The sequence below is a fragment of the Anabrus simplex genome, chromosome 4 (assembly GCF_040414725.1).
Source record: "Anabrus simplex isolate iqAnaSimp1 chromosome 4, ASM4041472v1, whole genome shotgun sequence".
Taxonomy (NCBI): Eukaryota; Metazoa; Arthropoda; class Insecta; order Orthoptera; family Tettigoniidae; genus Anabrus; species Anabrus simplex.
The window spans coordinates 215,908,757-215,928,814 of NC_090268.1; the positions used below are offsets into that span (position 1 = coordinate 215,908,757).

Genomic DNA, 20,058 nt, shown 5'->3' on the forward strand with positions numbered 1-20,058 from the left:
ATGCCGTTATTTATCGGTTCGAGTCCCAATAGTCGGAAAAAATTTACCTTCTAAATGTTAGTCGGCAGGGTACTAGAGATGATAGTACACATTTGCTAATCACTAGAGTGCATGCCAAAAGCTTAGATTCTTCAAAATCTTCCCGCGGCGAACATATGGAGTAAGGATATAAGATGCTGTTCATGGTGATTCGTCTGTCGAATGAGGACATATTTCTTTGATTTCATATCGATTTACTACCAGTTACTATTCTTACGTTGTCAAGGAAAAAATAAACTACCTACCTATTAATTTTGGAATAATGAATAATTAATAATATCATTAATGATCCTCCGCCACATACGATGGCACTGATTACGAATAAAAGCTTTACTTTTGCCATGACGTGCATATTCATAATTAGTATTAGACAAAAAAACAAAATTATATTGTATGATAGGAATTATTTGATATGATTCCTAAGATACAAAACCTGAATCTTACCTTTTGTGACCAGGTAACATTTTCAGTCCTTATTTCCTACAACAATTTCCAAGTTTTGTTACAGGTTTAATGAATTTTAAAATTTCTTAGTATGTGGAGATTTCAGTCCTATTTCTTTTCTTGATCTTATCCCTTTGCCCTAGAATATTTTTCTAGCCATAATGTCTCCCAACTTGTAATTATTTCAGTCAGTTTTTGCCATACTGAGAGATGTATTATGAAACACTTATTTACATATTTACAACAACTTTGTTCAGGTTCAAAATGTAAAAATATTGTACACAAAGACATAAGAAAGACACAGTCAGGTTTTCCCCACATTTTCATTAGAATTTCTGGAGGGTGTGATACTTTTCGAAGCACAGTCCTGGTTGCTTCTCACTGGTTTTGCAGAAGTGAACAGTTTCTCGCCTCCTCATTGCAACTTTGCTATTGGTGCAAACCTTGCAGTCCTCCTACTGTGACTTCCTTCCATGAACATCATATAGACCGTTTCTGAAGTGGAGTGTTTCTCTGAATGTTTAGTTTCACATGTTCGTTAGTCTCATTCGTAATGGAGGTTAGTACCTGGTCCGTAAAAAATACTTGCTAGTACTGTAATTCTGTAACAAACCTATTGCCATGGCTTAGAAATCCACTTAATGACCTGAAAGGGAATTTAGGCAGGGCTACCTCACCTGTAGTCCACAGTCTCCAAGCAGTATTAGAATTTTGTACATAGGTATGAAGGATGAGTTCTCCACCTAATCAATACTTTATTTTACATAGTGTCAATATTATTTACATAAAAGGACAGTACTGGTTTCGACCTGTATATAGGTCATCTTCATCTGTTGAAGAACCTGCTTAATAGCGACTGTACAGAATAAATACGACTAAAATTAAAATTAAACAACAATGCCATTAAAATAAACATGAATGGCACTATTCTAAAAAGTACTTAAGGTTAAGATATATACATATGGTACTGTTTTGGGGGTTAGAGGGCTTTTTCCCTGACCCCATGATTTCTACATATTTCAAAAAATTTATTTGCTGAGGTTCAAATTGGATACAATTCTAAGAGTTCATCAAGAATCACTGACATTCTGGTGTCAAGTTCGAATATCTATGTTAAATGCCAACACTATGTCCAACGGTTTATTAGATGTTTCAAAATGCATTGTTGGGCAGCAAATATGCGGGGACATCTTATTCATTAGAATAAGAGGTTCAGTAGCCTGTTAACAGATGCATAGTTTATTCTCAGTCTATATCAATGCTGAAAACATGCTAGTTTATATTAAACTTCCTTGTTGAGGTTTACGTTAGTTGCTGTGTGCGACATATTGAAATCAATGAAAGTGAGTTGTGGGTGTTCCCCTCTTCATACTTGCGTTCCCTCAGGTAAATTTAAAAAATGTGTGAGCTGGATATGTCCTCGAGCTTAGTTGGGAGCGTGTTGCACATTGTTGCGTGCACGTCTTGTGGCTGTCGTAGCGGTTAGGTTAGTCTGTCCTTGGATGGAATTGGTTACCCTGTCCGCTGCTCCCACTACCCTTCCGAGATGGTGATATTTCATAGGCAGTAGTAATCTGGCAACAGTCCCGTTGACAAATGAATGGCTTGCTAGGCTATCGAGTATGGCTGAAAAATTCTCGTTACCAATCCTTAAGATGATAGCTGGGCAGAGTTCGCCTGTTCTACTCACAATCTGACCAATCCCTCTAATACTTAACCAGGGTAGCTCGTCTGTCAGGTATTGAGGTGCATTCCTGATCCCGGTCCCATCCTCCCTCAATCCAGAATGGGCCGGAATCAGTTTTCCGATGTCAAGCCTGGGCACTTGTTCTTCAGGTGTCCCGTTCTTCCACACTGGTAGCACTTCCTAACTGCGCTGGGCTCTTCCGCAGCTTTGCTCTTGTGTTCCTCCTCCAGCTGGGCGATGATTCTGCGTAGATCATCAAAGGACCTCGGTTGTGATACTTTCACTAGGAGTCTAATCTTATCGTGGAGTAGCTCTATGATGTCTGGTAAGATCTCGTTTTCGCTTCCTTCCGGGTGCAGACGCTTGAAGAGTTGGTACTTCTGTAGGACGAAGGCGGTAGCTCTCATGCCAGTGGGCTATGCCTCAGTCAGTAGCTTCCTTTTCACGGAGCTCTTCACCCCTTCAGAATTAAACCTAGCAAGGAATTCCCTCTTGAAGTCCGTCCAGTTTGAATTTAGACCCTTCACATTATTCCTCCAAGTAGTGGCTTGAACCTTTAATCGCAGTGTGATGAGTTGCACGAAGATGTCCTCTGGTAGGTTAGTCCTTCCTAACAGACTGACCGATCCCTCGATACAGCTAGTCGGGTTCTCTTCCAGTTGCCTGTGAAATTCCAGAAGGCTCTCTATAATCACCTTTGGGTCCAGGTGTCCTGTATTGCCAGTTCGGTTTGAGGGGGTTAGAGGTGTGGCAGTACGTCCTGTTTGAGTTAATCTATTTTCAAATGCATGAAGGATGCTTTCCCTTATATTCTGCACATCTCCCTTAATGGTCGAAAACCGGTTTTCTAACCTTCCTTCAACAGCAGAGATATGGCTCCCAAGATTTCACTCGGCGGCAGAGATACGGCTTTCAAAATTTCCCTCAATGGTAGAAATTCTCCCCTCAACCTGTTGCTTAATGCTGGAAACCTGGATTTCCATCTCCTCCTTGAGGTTCAAGATTTCCCCTTACAGCTGGCTACTCTACTAATCCCCTTACAGCTGGCTACTCTACAATCAATCTGGTCAACCTGTCCCAGTTTTGATCTGATGTCCGATATCTACTGCATTAATCAATTGGTGACGTCGCTAATTTGTGATGAAATGTTGTCATTTACGGTTGAAATTTTCGATTCTAGGCCCTGTTCAACTTTGTAAACCCGCGTGTACACTTGTGATATTTGTCCGGTTAAAACTGAATTAGCTTGAGAAATTTAGTCTGAAAGCTTGTCATTTACGTCTGAAATTCTGTCATATAGTGCCTGCATCATGGTGATTAAGTTAGAACACATTTTGGGAATATTTACCTTATCTTCAGATGTTTCGTCTGGATCTTCGTTGACTTGATGAAAAATTTTTCGAGATCTTCCATGTCTGGAGCAATTTCTTCTTCCCATTCGTCGGGAGATTTCTCTCGGTGAGTTCGTCTTTGAGCTGTTTCACCGACATATTTTCTAGCATCACTTGCATTTCGCACTACGCTCGTAGATTCTAACGTCCTGTCCCACCGTCGCCAATGATGTATCCACGATGACGCACACAAAATGCTGTCAACTTGTGTATACGGATTTATTTACAATTATTTACAAATTAAATGCACATAACCTTAATCACTGTATCACAAACAAAACACTTCACTCCGAGAATATCAACAAGGCGCCATTTTAACAAATTGCCTAGCACAGCACTTAAGGGATGTAACCTAAAAACACAGTTGAAACAGCTGACTACCGACTGCCTACATCGGCATGTCAGCCTAACCACAACACATGTTCACCAGTGAAACTCCTAGTAAACAATAACTCATAACTACCATCAAGACCACCTCTTTACATAGGTGCCTGGCTAAGCTTCTAGAAAGATACGTTACAAAAATACCTTTATTATTTATAAGTTTCATATTCCGTATTGATTGGATTCAATGTAATAGATAAGAAAAATGTTCCACCGATCAATACATTTATTGTGGATGAATTATTACACTAATACCGGTTTCGACCTATCTTGGCCATCATCAGCTAGCACACAAATTTACAGTCATGGGATAAATTACAAAGAAGTTACTTAAGAGCATCCGGATTTCTGATAAAAAATGGAAGTAAAATATATTGCAGTATGTTGCGTTAAAATAGCTCTGATTAAAAGTAGTGATGGCTAGAATAAACTAAAACCTATTGATTGAGCATGGACATGAGTACATAAACACAATCTCGAGTGCCTAACAATATTCACAATTAGAAGTAAGGAAGGTTCAACCTTTTCAATACAAAATGTGTTGTATAAGGTGTTCACAACATATTATTTATTATATTATTAGTACCGGGTTTGACGCTTATTGCGTCATCATCAGCTAAAAAATCACAAGTGGGCAAAGTACATATCACAAAAGTTGTATAAATAATTCTTGCATGGCAAACTACAAATGATGGACTGCTTTTCTCCTTAAAGGCTAGAAGAAAAATGAGTAAAATATGATAATACAACACGTTACAACACGGGAAAATGAAGTTTTTAACTTATAATGCCTAACAATATGGTTTAATATACAGAATATTCTACCATCATCTCGTCCGATCTAGAGCCATTCTGGATGTTACAGTATGTTCCACAATTCTGTAGCGGATTACACATCATATACAGGTAATAATAAATTATATAATATTAATTTACAGGTATTTACATTAACTGAATTCATATAAATATTTATGTACAGGACGTTTCATGACATAACCTCACAAAATATGTGATTGTATTGTATGTACATATGATGTAATGATGATGATAATAATAATAATAATAATAATAATAATAATAATAATAATAATAATAATAATAATAATAATAATAATAATAATAAATAATATGGTTCGTGTTTGTGGGTTACTGTAGTCACGTCCTAGTTCGTGAACCATGGGCAACGGCTGAGAGGCCTAGTAAGTGGTCCTGAGAGTCGCGATACCAGTTGCTATGGAATGGGAGTGGATATCTCGGACATATTCTGAGTCATGGCTCTCCTTGTGCTCAGGCGGCTAGGACTATACAATTCACCGGTGGTCCATAACCCATTAGAGCAGAGATCCTCACTAAGACTACGTGCAAGTAGGGTAGCATCCTGCTTCATGAATTTATCGAGCTCAGAACATTTTAAGCAAGCCTCAGACCTATGGAAGTAATGGAGTCCCACTCCCACATGACAGGCGAGGGACTCCTTGGAAACAACTTGGCGAACGAAATGGAATTCGATGGGGCGCTATCAATATTAATGGGGCTTATGGAAGAAAAAAGGTAGAACTGGCTGAGTCAGCAAAGAGGATGCATCTGGATGTGCTAGGAGTAAGTGATATTCGGGTAAGGGGAGATAACGAGGAAGAGATAGGAGATTATAAAGTGTACTTGACGGGTGTTAGAAAGGGAAGGGCAGAGTCTGGGGTAGGGCTCTTTGTCAGGAATACCATTGCACGCAACATAGTTTCGGTTAGACACGTAAATGAGCGAATGAAGTGGGTAGATTTGTCAGTTGGAGGAATTAGACAAGAATTGTGTCCGTGTATTCATCATGAGAGGGTGCAGATGAGGATGAAGTTCACAAGTTTTATGAAGCATTTAGTGACATCGTGGTCAGGGTCAACAGCAAGGATAGAATAGTGCTAACGGGCAATTTTAATGCGAGAGTTTGGAATAGAACTGAAGGATACGAAAGGGTGATTGGTAGATGTGGGGAAGATATGGAACTTCTGTGCTAGTATGGGTTTATCTGTTACGAATACATTCTTCAAGCATAAGGCTATTCACCGCTACACATGGGAGGCTAGGGGTACCAGATCCATAATAGACTATATCTTAACAGATTTTGAATTCAGGAAATCTGTTAGGAATGTACGAGTTTTTCGCAGATTTTTCGATCATACAGACCACTATCTGATCTGTAGTGAACTAAGTATCTCTAGGCCTAGGGTAGAGAAAGTGAAATCTGTCTGCAAACGAATAAGGGTAGAAAATCTCCAGGATGAGGAAATTAGACAGAAATACATGGATATGATTAGTGAGAAGTTTCGAACAGTAGACAGTAAGCAGGTTCAGGATATAGAAAGTGAATGGGTGGCATACAGGGATGCTATAGTAGAACCAGCAAGGGAATGCCTAGGAACAACTGTGTGTAAAGATGGGAAAAGGCGAACATCTTGGTGGAATGATGAAGTGAGAGTAGCCTGTAAACGTAAAAAGAAGGCTTATCAGAAATGGCTCCAAACAAGGGCCAAGGCAGACAGGGATTTATACGTAGATGAAAGAAACAGAGCGAAGCAAATAGTTGTTGAATCCAAAAAGAAGTCAAGGGACGATTTTGGTAATAACATGGAAAGACTAGGTCAAGCAGCAGGGAAATCTTTCTGGACAGTAATAAAGAATCTTAGGAAGGGAGGGAAAAAGGAAATGAAGAGTGTTTTGAGCAATTCAGGTGAACTCATAATAGATCCCAGGGAATCACTGGAGAGGTGGAGGAATATTTTGAACATCTTCTCAATGTAAAAGGAAATCATTCTGGTGGTGTTGCAAACAGCCAAGCTCATGGGGAGGAGGAAAATGATGATGGTGAAATTAAGCTTGAGTAAGTGGAAAGGATGGTAAATAAACTCCATTGTCATAAGGCAGCAGGGATAGATGAAATTCAACCTGAAATGGTGAAGTATAGTGGGAAGGCAGGGATGAAATGGCTTCATAGAGTAGTAAAATTAGCGTGGAGTGTTGGTAAGGTACCTTCAGATTGGACAAAAGCAGTAATTGCACCTATCTATAAGCACGGGAACAGGAAGGATTGCAACAACTATCGAGGTATCTCATTGATTAGTATACCAGGCAAAGTATTCACTGGCATCTTGGAAGAGAGAGTGCGATCAGTCGTTGAGAGGAAGTTGGTTTCAGACCACAGAGAGGCTGTCAGGATCAGATTTTCAGTATGCGCCAGGTAATTGAAAAATGCTACGAGAGGAATAGGCAATTGTGTTTATGTTTCGTAGATCTAGAGAAAGCATATGACAGGGTACCAAGGGAAAAGATGTTCACTATACTGGGGGACTATGGAATTAAAGGTAGATTATTAAAATCAATCAAAGGCATTTATGTTGACAATTGGGCTTCAGTGAGAATTGATGGTAGAACGAGTTCTTGGTTCAGGGTACTTACAGGGGTTAGAGAAGGCTGTAATCTTTCACCTTTGCTGTTCATAGTTTACATGGATCATCTGCTGAAAGGTATAAAATGGCAGGGAGGGATTCAGTTACGTGGAAATGTAGTAAGCAGTTTGGCCTATGCTGACGACTAGGTCTTAATGGCAGACTGTGCCGAAAGCTTGCAGTTTAATATCTTGGAACTTGAAAATAGGTGCAATGAGTATGGTATGAAAATTAGCCTCTCGAAGACTAAACTGATGTCAGTAGGTAAGAAATTCAACAGAATTGAATGTTAGATTGGTGATACAAAACTAGAACAGGTCGATAATTTCAAGTATTTAGGTTGTGTGTTCTCCCAGGATGGTAATATAGTGAGATTGAATTAAGGTGTAGTAAAGCTAATGCAGTAAGCTCGCAGTTGCAATCAGTAGTATTCTGTAAGAAGGAAGTCAGCTCCTGGACGAAACTATCTTTACATCTGTCTGTTTTCAGACCAACTTTGCTTTACGGGAGCGAAAGCTGGGTGGACTAAGGATATCTTATTCATAAGTTAGAAGTAACAGACATGAAAGTAGCAAGAATGATTGCTGGTACAAACGGATGGGAACAATGGCAAGAGGGCGCTCAGAATGAGGAGATAAAGGCTAATTTAGGAATGAACTCGATGTATGAAGCTGTACGCATAAACCTGCTTCGGTGGTGGGGTCATATGAGGCGAATGGAGGAGGATAGGTTACCTAGGAGCATAAGGGACTCTGCTATGGAGGGTAAGAGAAGTAGAGGGAGAGCCAGACGACGATGGTTAGACTCGGTTTCTAACGATTTAAAGATAAGTGGTACAGAACTATATGAGGCCACAACACTAGTTGCAAATCGAGGATTGTGGCGACGTTTAGTAAATTCACAGAGGCTTGCAGACTGAACGCTGAAAGGCATAACAGTCTATAATGATAATGTATGTATGTATGTATGTATGTATAATAATAATAATAATAATAATAATAATAATAATAATAATAATAATAATAATAATAATAATAATAATAATTCAAGTTCGATACTTGCATTACATACCCATGTGTGACAGAATATTGTTTTCAAGTTCTATCAGTTTATTACACTAACTCTGCGTAGACTCAAATGGTATGGTCACATGAGAGATGGATCCTGATCGCATACCCAGAAAAATGTATGATCTGCTGTTAAAATATTAAAAACCAAGAGGGCGGCCAAGAATGAGATAAACAGACATGGTGAAAAAAGACATTCAGCAATGAGGAGGGGGCTGGAAGAGCACTGAAGAAGGAGAAAAGTACAAAGAAGTTGGTGGAGGGTCTTGATTCGCCGACCCATCTATAGATGGAACGGCATGGGATGTGTGTGTATGTATGTATGTATGTATGTATGTATGTATGTATGTATGTATGTATGTATGTATGTATGTAAGTATGTATGCACATATAAGCAGTAAAGTAGTCTGCAATTTTCTTTCGTGTTGATTGCCGGCACACTAATAAATAGTCTACAGTAGAATTCAGCTGTAACGAACACCAGTATAACAAAATTTTCAGAGTAACAATTTATTTTTTTGGGTCCCTTCACTTTTCCCAATTTTTGTGTATGTTAAAATATTTCATTTTAACGAATTTCGTAGTTCCAGTTTAACAAATTAAAACTGACCTCTTTTCTTTACCAATTTGACCGTATTTTCTCAAATATAAACTAAAATTCATCCTGTTTTATGACCAACCTTTTTCTTGTTACATTATTTCGTTATTCAGACGATATGATCGCCATTTTCCATATATGGACCATATGCGATCGAGAAGGCAATCGCTTTTGTGTAACCAATATGCTTTGCCCGTCATCCAATGTAAGACTTCACACTATTGGCTGAGTAGAATTGCAATGTTTGTAATCCACCAATGAATGTGATGGTTTCATCGCATCATGCATTGCCTGTTTCTTCTTCGTATTTAATTCGCAAAGCAACGTGTTTCTGTTAAGGTTATATCATTAAACTTGCAAAGTTCGTGTGCATTTAGTTAAAGAAGTTCATATCATCGCAAATGGATAAGCAGAAGCGACAGCAGTTTTCGTTGAGTAAAAAAATGTAAAATACTTGTGGAAGTAGAGAAATTAAAACACTCTCAAAATTATTGTGTCCACCTTTTTAAAACAAATATATTTTTTAGTGTTTAAAATCTACATGAATTAAAAATACCAGTTAGGGACATGTTTTGCCCTAGTTATGGGCATCTTCAGCCTAATACTAAATCTTAAGGTCAAGAATTAAAACTATAAACATCAGAACTTAATAGTAAACTTAACTTAATACTAAATACAATGGTCTTATGCTTTTTACATAGTTTACAATATGTACAGTATGTACAATATGTACATTAACTTTGCCAAAATTTACAAACAATGAATTAATTTATTTTATAATGACTAGACATCCAAATTGTACATTGGATTTATCACAGCGTGAGTTGGAGTTTCTTCAATTGTTATGGTCTCCTGAGTCGTAAGAAGTAGAGAAAGGCGGAAAGAAAGGAGAAGTAGCGAAGAAATATCGCATTAGCCCGTCAACACTTTCTACTTTTTTTTAAACAGGAAAGTCTTTTTTTTAAACAGGAAAGTAGAGTAAAACATTGATGCTGATGCCCTAGGTCCACAGCGTAAGATCAGGACAGCCGACTACAAGGAGGTGGACCAAGCCGTCTATACGTGGTTTGTGGAAATGCGGAGTAAAAAATTCCAATAAACGGCCCACTGTTATGTGAGCGTGCGCGATCTTTCGCACGTTCGCTTGGGTCACCTGAGTTTATGGGTAATGCTGGTTGGCTTCATAGGTTCCAGGAGAGATATGGCATATCCCACAAAATTATGAATGGTGAAGCTAACGATGCCCCAAAGGAAGTTGCGTCTTCATGGTGGCTGGAGACTCTAACCGATGCCTTGACGGAATATTCGCCAGCAGACATTTATAATGCAGACGAAACTGCATTATTTTATAAACTAATGCCGAACAAAACCCTTGATTTAAAGGGAAATAAGTGTTTTGGGTGCAAACATTCAAAAGAACTTATCACGGCTCTTTTGTGCATCAATTCCAAAGTTACGGACAAACTGAAGCCTCTCATAATTGGGAAGTTTGGGAAGCCAAGGTGCTTCAAGGGGGTGCAACATCTGCCCTGTGAATACAGGCACAACTCTAAGGGATGGATGACATCTGTGCTATTCAAAGAGTGGTTGTTGGACTTGGAACGTTGGATGAAGGCCAGAAAGAGGAGAATTCTTCTATTATTGGACAATTGCTCTTCTCATAATTGTGTGCCTCGCCATTTGGAGCATGTAAAAGTTTTATCTTTGCCTCCAAATACAACTTCAATTCTGCAGCCGCTGGATCAGGGTATAATTCATGCAGTAAAGCGGCATAACCGAGCTCGTGTGGTCCGTCGAATGCTGTGCAATGTTGCCACGAATAGACACATTAACATCAACATATTGGGAGCAATGCAGATGTTTAATGCTACATGGAAATCCCTGAATGCAGACATCATCACAAACTGCTTTAGAAAAGCTGGAGTGGTTTTTACAGAAAATGTTGCAGAAAGTGAAGTGTTGGATGATGTGGAAACCGAGGAGAATTGGAAGCAGTTGTGTACAACATTGGATGTGCCATCTACGGTAAGTCTTACCGACTACATCAATGTAGAGAGTGATGTAATAGTCCATGAGGAGGAAGACCACCCCCAAAATGATTGTGATCGACAGAGCTTGACTCTTCAGCAGGCAACGAACATGGAACATAGCCTTCAAGATTTTCTTGTGTCACGAAGTGATGTGCCAGAATTTGTTTTAAATTCATATGCAGTGGTTGGTGACTATTTGGAACGAGCTTTTGTGTCTGGATCTGTTCACAAGAAAATCACATACCTTTTCAAAAAATGAGGTTCTGGAACAATGTGTAGACTTGCTGGTACAATGTAAAAATAGATTATCTGAAAACATCTGTCAATACAGTAACTCATAATGGTATTTTGAAGTTATAAAGATCCTGCAACGGATTTAACATGGCAGATGATCTCGTAGTTCCGCCTATAAAAACAACAATAATTAACGGATATAATACTAGGCGAGTTCTTAAGAATTGACTTATTTCAGTATAACAAATTAATTTCAGATATTCCCAAAATTTTGTTATACTGGTATTTTAATGGATGAATAAAAGACGAGCGATGATTTATAACTGTGAAGTTCTTCAGTCTGTCAAAACTAATTCAGGACAAAAAATTTAGAAAGGTACACATACGAAATCGTAACGTTTGTCGGTTGGTTGAAAACACTGAGCTGCTACCCAGCCAATACAGTGACTTCTTGTACTGAAAGATGTGCAAAGCTTATTGGTTACTTTCAAACTGATATCCTGCTCAATCAATTGTGCACATGTATGGAAATAGCTACCACATTGCCTGAATAATAAAATAAGAAAAATATTTATATTATAAAACAGGGTGAATTTGGAAGGACACAATCCAACGCTGTATTAGAGAAAGAAACCTGGACTGGGACACGTTGGAGTTGATGAGAGACAGAATAAAGTGGAGAGGAACCACATTTGCCCCTACCCGGCCACAGCTGGATAATGGGAAATGATGATGATGATGATTTAAAGTTAAATACAGGCCAAAGGGCAAAATTTTGTTACACTGAATATTTGAAATTAGTTTTTAAAAAAGCAGGCGACTAAAAAATAATTTTGCATTTCTGAACATTTCATTATACAGGCGTTCGTTACAATATTTTACTGCATCAACCCTAAAGACTAAATATAAATTGAATTTGAACATACCTGTTGGAGGAACTCCTTGTCAGGTTGAACTGCATCTTCCCATACTGGCTCCAAGTCGTTCTGTTGAAATACAACACGAGTGTCCTTAAGAAAGTTCTTCCCCAGAATAAAGAGTTCCATGCCTCCTGTACATGGGCACGACACAAGAGACTTCTTGCAAATTTCAGGAATACCTGGTGGTTGAGCTAAAAATGTGAAGTACAGCGCCCAGTTATTAAAGAAGAGAAAGTCAACAACTAAACAAACAAGTAATCTGTGACAACCATCTACTTACTACAAACAATGGGCTGAGAGGTTGTCTGTAAAACCTCTGTGGAACCGTCTGGGTGTGTTACGGTCGTCCTGAACACCATACGACACCGTGTTGACTTTTTCTTGTTACGTGTCCCAGTCTGGTCTGGAAAACGATGTTCGACATCCACATTGCGCTCTTTAAGGATGCCAACACAATCACAGCTGCAAGAATAAGATTAAAAACTTCATAAAATATAATGTTCAGAATGTAGTTACAATGGTGTAGTAGTAGTAGTAGTAGTAGTAGTAGTAGTAGTAGTAGTAGTAGTATGCTAACAGGATATGATGCAGCTGCTGTCAGCACCTCGGTCAAAGTCGATGTATCAGTTTGTCACATATTGTACCTGGCATCCATCTGGCAGCACTTCTGAGTAGGCATTGCTGCTAACCAAGATGCCAAGTGTTAACCTGACAGTGTGGAGTGTCGTGTAGCATGCAGTAGCCGTCTGCTGCTGTGGAGTGACATATTCGACACGAATCCCACCATATCTGCATTGTCGTTCTATCTCATGATTTTCCTTCGAACTATGTCCAAGGTCTCCTCACAGCCATCTAAATAAAGCTTCATTCTTTCATTTTGTATATCTATCAATCCATTTTAACAAATTTTTAATCTTGTTATCAATGTGTGAAATTCACTGACTATTCGCACGTGTACTTTTCTTGCAATATAGTAGGTAAACAATGATCATTTTTCTATCAATGCTACACAAGGAATATAAAATAAGTGTTTTACAGATTATGAGGATAATAATTACAATATCAGCAGTGATTCTCACAATAGTGATGTAGATGTTGCCAAATTAGACCATGGTGAGGGTGAAATAATATAGAAGGGACTGTTGTTTCCAGGACTATTCATACTGAATGTGGTAGTCCTGCATGTAATTTTTACTGGGAAGGCATGGATAATTACATAAGAAGTAACCATTTTTATAATGTGTTTGGACACCAAGGTTTAGCACTAAAGGTTTTAGAACCAGTAAAGACTTTCAAACTTTTTTTTCACTTGAACTCATGTTTGTGGGTTACTGTAGTCACGTCCTAGTTCGTGAACCATGGGCAACGGCTGAGTGGCCTAGTAAGTGGTCCTGAGAGTCGGGATACCAGTTGCTATGGAATGGGAGTGGGCATCTCGGACATATTCTGAGTCATGGCCCTCCTTGTGCTCAGGCAGCTAGGACTATACAATTCACCGGTGGTCCATAACCCGTTAGAGGAGAGATCCTCACTTGGACTATGTGCAAGTAGGGCAGCATCCTGCTTCATGAATTTAGCGAGCTCAGAACACTTTAAGCAAGCCTCGGACCTATGGGAGTAATGGAGTCCCACTCCCATTTGACAGGCGAGGGACTCCTTGGAAACAACCTGGCGAACGAAATGGAATTCGATGGGGAGCTATCAATATTAATGGGGCTTATGGAAGAAAAAAGGTAGAACTGGCTGAGTCAGCAAAGAGGATGCTCCTGGATGTGCTAGGAGTAAGTGATATTCGGGTAAGGGGAGATAATGAGGAAGAGATAGGAGATTATAAAGTGTACTTGACGGGTGTTAGAAAGGGAAGGGCAGAGTCTGGGGTAGGGCTCTTTATCAGGAATACCATTGCACGCAACATAGTTTCTGTTAGGCACGTAAATGAGCGAATGATGTGGGTAGATTTGTCAGTGGGAGGAATTACGACAAGAATTGTGTCCGTGTATTCACCATGTGAGGGTGCAGATGAGGATGAAGTTGACAAGTTTTATGACGCATTGAGTGACATCGTGGTCAGGGTCAACAGCAAGGATAGAATAGTGCTAATGGGCGATTTCAATGCGAGAGTTGGGAATAGAACTGAAGGATACGAAAGGGTGATTGGTAAATGTGGGGAAGATATGGAAGCTAATGGGAATGCGAAGCATTTGCTGGACTTCTGTGCTAGTATGGGTTTATCTGTTACGAATACATTCTTCAAGCATAAGGCTATTCACCGCTACACATGGGAGGCTAGGGGTACCAGATCCATAATAGACTATATCTTAACAGATTTTGAATTCAGGAAATCTGTTAGGAATGTACGAGTTTTTCGGGGATTTTTCGATCATACAGACCACTATCTGATCTGTAGTGAACTAAGTATCTCTAGGCCTAGGGTAGAGAAAGTGAAATCTGTCTGCAAACGAATAAGGGTAGAAAATCTCCAGGACGAGGAAATTAGACAGAAATACATGGATATGATTAGTGAGAAGTTCCGAACAGTAGACAGTAAGCAGGTTCAGGATATAGAAAGTGAATGGGTGGCATACAGGGATGCTGTAATAGAAACAGCAAGGGAATGCCTAGGAACAACTGTGTGTAAAGATGGGAAAAGGCGAACATCTTGGTGGAATGATGAAGTGAGAGTAGCCTGTAAACGTAAAAAGAAGGCTTATCAGAAATGGCTCCAAACAAGGGCCGAGGCAGACAGGGATTTGTACATAGATGAAAGAAACAGAGCGAAACAAATAGTTGTTGAATCCAAAAAGAAGTCAAGGGACGATTTTGGTAATAACATGGAAAGACTAGGTCAAGCAGCAGGGAGACCTTTATGGACAGTAATAAAGAATCTTAGGAAGGGAGGGGAAAAAGGAAATGAAGAGTGTTTTGAGTAATTCAGGTGAACTCATAATAGATCCCAGGGAATCACTGGAGAGGTGGAGGGAATATTTTGAACATCTTCTCAATGTAAAAGGAAATCATCATGGTGGTGTTGCAAACAGCCAAGCTCATGGGGAGGAGGAAAATGATGTTGGTGAAATTATGCTTGAGGAAGTGCAAAGGATAGTAAATAAACTCCATTATCATAAGGCAGCAGGAATAGATGAAATTAGACCTGAAATGGTGAAGTATAGTGGGAAGGCACGGGTGAAATGGCTTCATAGAGTAGTAAAATTAGCGTGGAGTGTTGGTAAGGTACCTTCAGATTGGACAAAAGCAGTAATTGCACCTATCTATAAGCAAGGGAACAGGAAGGATTGCAACAACTATCGAGGTATCTCATTGATTAGTATACCAGGCAAAGTATTCACTGGCATCTTGGAAGGGAGGGTGCGATCAGTCGTTGAGAGGAAGTTGGATGAAAACCAGTGTGGTTTCAGACCACAGAGAGGCTGTCAGGATCAGATTTTCAGTATGCGCCAGGTAATTGAAAAATGCTACGAGAGGAATAGGCAGTTGTGTTTATGTTTCGTAGATCTGGAGAAACCATATGACAGGGTACCAAGGGAAAAGATGTTCGCCATACTGGGGGACTATGGAATTAAAGGTAGATTATTAAAATCAATCAAAGGCATTTATGTTGACAATTGGGCTTCAGTGAGAATTGATGGTAGAATGAGTTCTTGGTTCAGGGTACTTACAGGGGTTAGAGAAGGCTGTAATCTTTCACCTTTTCTGTTCGTAGCTTACATGGATCATCTGCTGAATGGTATAAAATGGCAGGGAGGGATTCAGTTAGGTGGAAATGTAGTAAGCAGTTTGGCCTATGCTGACGACTTGGTCTTAATGGCAGACTGTGCCGAAAGCCTGCAGTCTAATATCTTGGAATTTGAAAATAGGTGCAATGAGTATGGTATGAAAATTAGCCTCTCGAAGACTAAATTGATGTCAGTAGGTAAGAAATTCAACAGAATTGAATGTCAGATTGGTAATACAAAGCTAGAACAGGTCGATAAGTTCAAGTATTTCGGTTGTGTGTTCTCCCAGGATGGTAATATAGTAAGTGAGATTGAATCTAGGTGTAGTAAAGCTAATGCAGTGAGTTCGCAGTTGCGATCAGCAGTATTCTGTAAGAAGGAAGTCAGCTCCCAGACGAAACTATCTTTACATTGGTCTGTTTTCAGACCAACTTTGCTTTACGGGAGCGAAAGCTGGGTGGACTCAGGATATTTTATTCATAAGTTAGAAATAACAGACATGAAAGTAGCAAGAATGATTGTTGGTACAAACAGGTGGGAACAATGGCAGGAGGGTACTCGGAATGAGGAGATAAAGGCTGATTTAGGAATGAACTCCATGGATGAAGCTGTACGCATAAACCGGCTTCGGTGGTGGGGTCATGTGAGGCGAATGGAGGAGGATAGGTTACCTAGGAGAATAATGGACTCTGTTATGGAGGGTAAGAGAAGTAGAGGGAGACCAAGACGACGATGGTTAGACTCTGTTTCTAACGATGTAAGGATAAGAGGTATAGAACTAAATGAGGCCACAACACTAGTTGCAAATCGAGGATTGTGGCGACGTTTAGTAAATTCTCAGAGGCTTGCAGACTGAACGCTGAAAGGCATAACAGTCTATAATGATAATGTATGTATGTATGTATGTATGTATGTATGTATGTATGTATGTATGTATGAACTCGTCCAGCTGATTGTAACACGAACAAATCGCTACGCCGAGCGGTACATGAAGTCCCAAGGAATGTTACTTCCATTTCGATCTAGGGTAACAAATTGATTCCAATCACTGAAAATGAGACGTACGTTGGCCCAGTCTTTCAGGTCTTACATCTTTTCCCGCATCCAGTAAAGGCTAGATTTTTAAATGCCCCTCGCTACTGCCATCAGTGCCACAAAGGCCAAACCAACGACAGTTCATCCATGTGTGTAGTCTATCTCTATTTTTTTCAAACATGGATCATTTCGACACTGACAACTATCACTATGGAATTCATCTGCTATTGAAAAAACAACCTTAATACAATAAACTGATGTACTTTCTAAGAACAGTATCTTGTTTTATTACATCATCATCACATAGAGTTAATAATTCATTAAATGTTCCTATGGATAAACACAAACAGGAAAAGAACTTAACCAGGATATTTTCTTTAATCAAGAGTACATATTGAAAAACATTCCATTTTTAGGTTGTCTGATTAAGAAAGGATTCACCTACAATTTTCTGTTCCTTTCTTTTTATAGTTTTGTTTCCTACATTGCATGAAAGGTCATTACTGCTACCATCTCTTCAGCATTCATCTTGAATGCTATTCACTCAACTGGTGGCAAAGCTCATAGCTTATTTGGCTGTTTAAGTGGTGGTTTTTTCTGGTGGCCGAATGTCATGGCTGTTGGCATTGCTGCCATGGCATCCCAGTGTGATACTGACCTAATGTATTAAGAGCCCTTATGCACTTCTGCATTTTCCTATTAGGTGTCAGTAATGTGCAATATGGTATTCTCGAGAAATCTCTCTTAAAACGTATTGAAAGATTAAGACTAAAATGGTTTGGCCATGTTAAATGAATGGCACTTGATAGAATAGCAAGAGTATGGCTGGAGAGAGAGATAAAGGGCACCAGACCAAGGGAACAGAATATGATGCACAGAGGAATAGTATGGATAAATGTTGAAGACTGACAGATATGGAAGAGGTTCATAAACCCACCCAGGCAACTGGAGATAGTGCACAATGATGTTGATAGTGGTGGTGGTGGTGATACAACAATGGAACTCACGTTGAACCATTACAACAGACTTGCTCTTCTCAAACTGTAAGTCAAATAACTCGTTTTACTTGAAAATCTTGTCAACATGGAGGTTACTTAAAGTTAAGCTCAGAAGTTATGAGGTATAAAAGCATTCTTCAGAAAACAGGGTTATCAGATCAAGCCTGTGATATGTAGATGTGGAGCCGGTCAGACATCATCTCATTTACTTCAGTGGAGACTGTCTCCATCTATACAACTAGACTATTCAGGTCAGGGATGCACTGCTCCAGATTATGTTAAGATAATATTTCAGTGGGAGTTCTCAGAAAGCCGAGCACTGCAAATGCCAATATAAATGGTCCGTTATTGGACATTATACATTTTTCAGCTAACTCATTCCTGGTTGCCAGTGGTTTGCTCCACTGTGCTATGTTGGGCTCATCAGTTGGTAAATAGGACACCCACCAAGACGCATGGCTAGTGTATACCGTAGAGGCCACTGCGTAGGCTATTTGGAGCCACCGGCAGTGCCACTGCACTATGAGAGACTTTGTCTCATTAACCAGAAATTGATGCCTGCCTGGCCATCAGATGAAATAGATGTTGATTATATCTGATGGCCAGACAGGCATCAATTTCTGGTTAATGAGACAAAGTCTCTCATAGTGCAGTGGCACTGCCGGTGGCTCCAAATAGCCTACGCAGTGGCCTCTACGGTATACACTAGCCATGCGTCTTGGTGGGTGTCCTATTTACCAACTGATGAGCCAAACTTAGCACAGTGGGGCAAACCGCTGGCAACCAGGAATGAGTTAGCTGGAAAATTTATTATGTCCAATAACAGACCATTTATATCTATTAATCTGTATATATAAAATAAGAGTTTTGTCTGTACATTGCTCAAAATTTAAAAAGGATGGTATTTCTGTATCAGTCGTGTCCACAGTACCAAGGAAATGCACTTCTTAATTTTCCGTAATTTCTGTCTGTCTGTCTGTCTGTCTGTCTGTCTGTCTGTCTGTCTGTCTGTCTGTCTGTCTGTCTGTATGTACACGCATCACGAGAAAACGGCTGAATAGAATTTAATGAAAATTGGTACGCAAAGTCAGGGAATAAGTCGCCACAATCTAGGCTATAAATAATTTTAGTCACGATGAGTGAAATGGTAGTTTAGGGGAAGGCCTAAAATTTAATTCTCAAATATTTATGTTATTGGTGGTCATATCTTAATGAAAGTCAGTAGGCAAAGTCGGAGAGTAAGTCTCTATAATTTGGGCCATAAATAAATGTATTCACGGCGACTGAAATGGTAACTTAGGGGAAGGACTAAAAATTGTCAAACATTTATATTATTAGTGGTCGTACCTTAACGAAAATCGGTAGGCGGAGTTGGGGAATAAGTCGCTACAATGTAATTCTCAATAATATTTGTTATTAGTGGTCATACCGATAAATACTACATAACTCAAGTTATATAGTATTATATTTTATATATATTTAGATATTTCTGACCATTTATGTCTTATACATTGTTGTCGTATTGTCTAAGATCACAAAGATATTCTTGAATTTGTATTTTTGTTACTAAGTCTATATCAGCACCGATTCACGATAAAACTGGGTAAACAGAATTTAATGAAAATCGGTGTGTAAAGTCGGAGAATAACTACAATCTACGCTATAAATAATTTTATAAGACACCCTAATATCACAGAATCAAAAGAAAACTATGTGTAACAGCCTACAATATAGAAAGCTGATAAAATTGATCAACAGTAACATTACACTGACCATTGTTTGTTGTGATGTGTTTGTGTCTACTGTTGCCACCCTTCTCTGATAGATAGGATTACTGCTGCGTACCGAGTATTTCTTTAATTTGCCTTAAGTCACACCAACACAGATAGGTCTTTTTTTAGAATTTGTTTTATGACGCACCGACACAGATAGGTCTTTGCAAGTGATAAAAATCATTGTTATCCGTATTGAAGATACTGAATGTAGGATGCTAAAAGGTTTGTTTTATCACCTATTCAATACATATAAATTTTATAAATTAGGAATTTATTATTGATTCC

General features: G+C 39.2%; 1 protein-coding gene across 1 annotated transcript in view; it reads right to left on the reverse strand.

Moving 5' to 3' along the window:
* Nucleotides 1-20,058, reverse strand: part of NFAT (NFAT nuclear factor) — a 533,805-nt gene that overhangs the window by 146,774 nt on the left and 366,973 nt on the right. Inside the window, exons 7-8 of the mRNA XM_067145354.2 lie at nt 12,512-12,693; nt 12,238-12,422 (exon numbers count right to left, since the gene is read on the reverse strand). Of these exons, the coding sequence (XP_067001455.2) occupies nt 12,238-12,422; nt 12,512-12,693 (367 nt within the window). The remainder of the gene's footprint in view (nt 1-12,237; nt 12,423-12,511; nt 12,694-20,058) is intronic.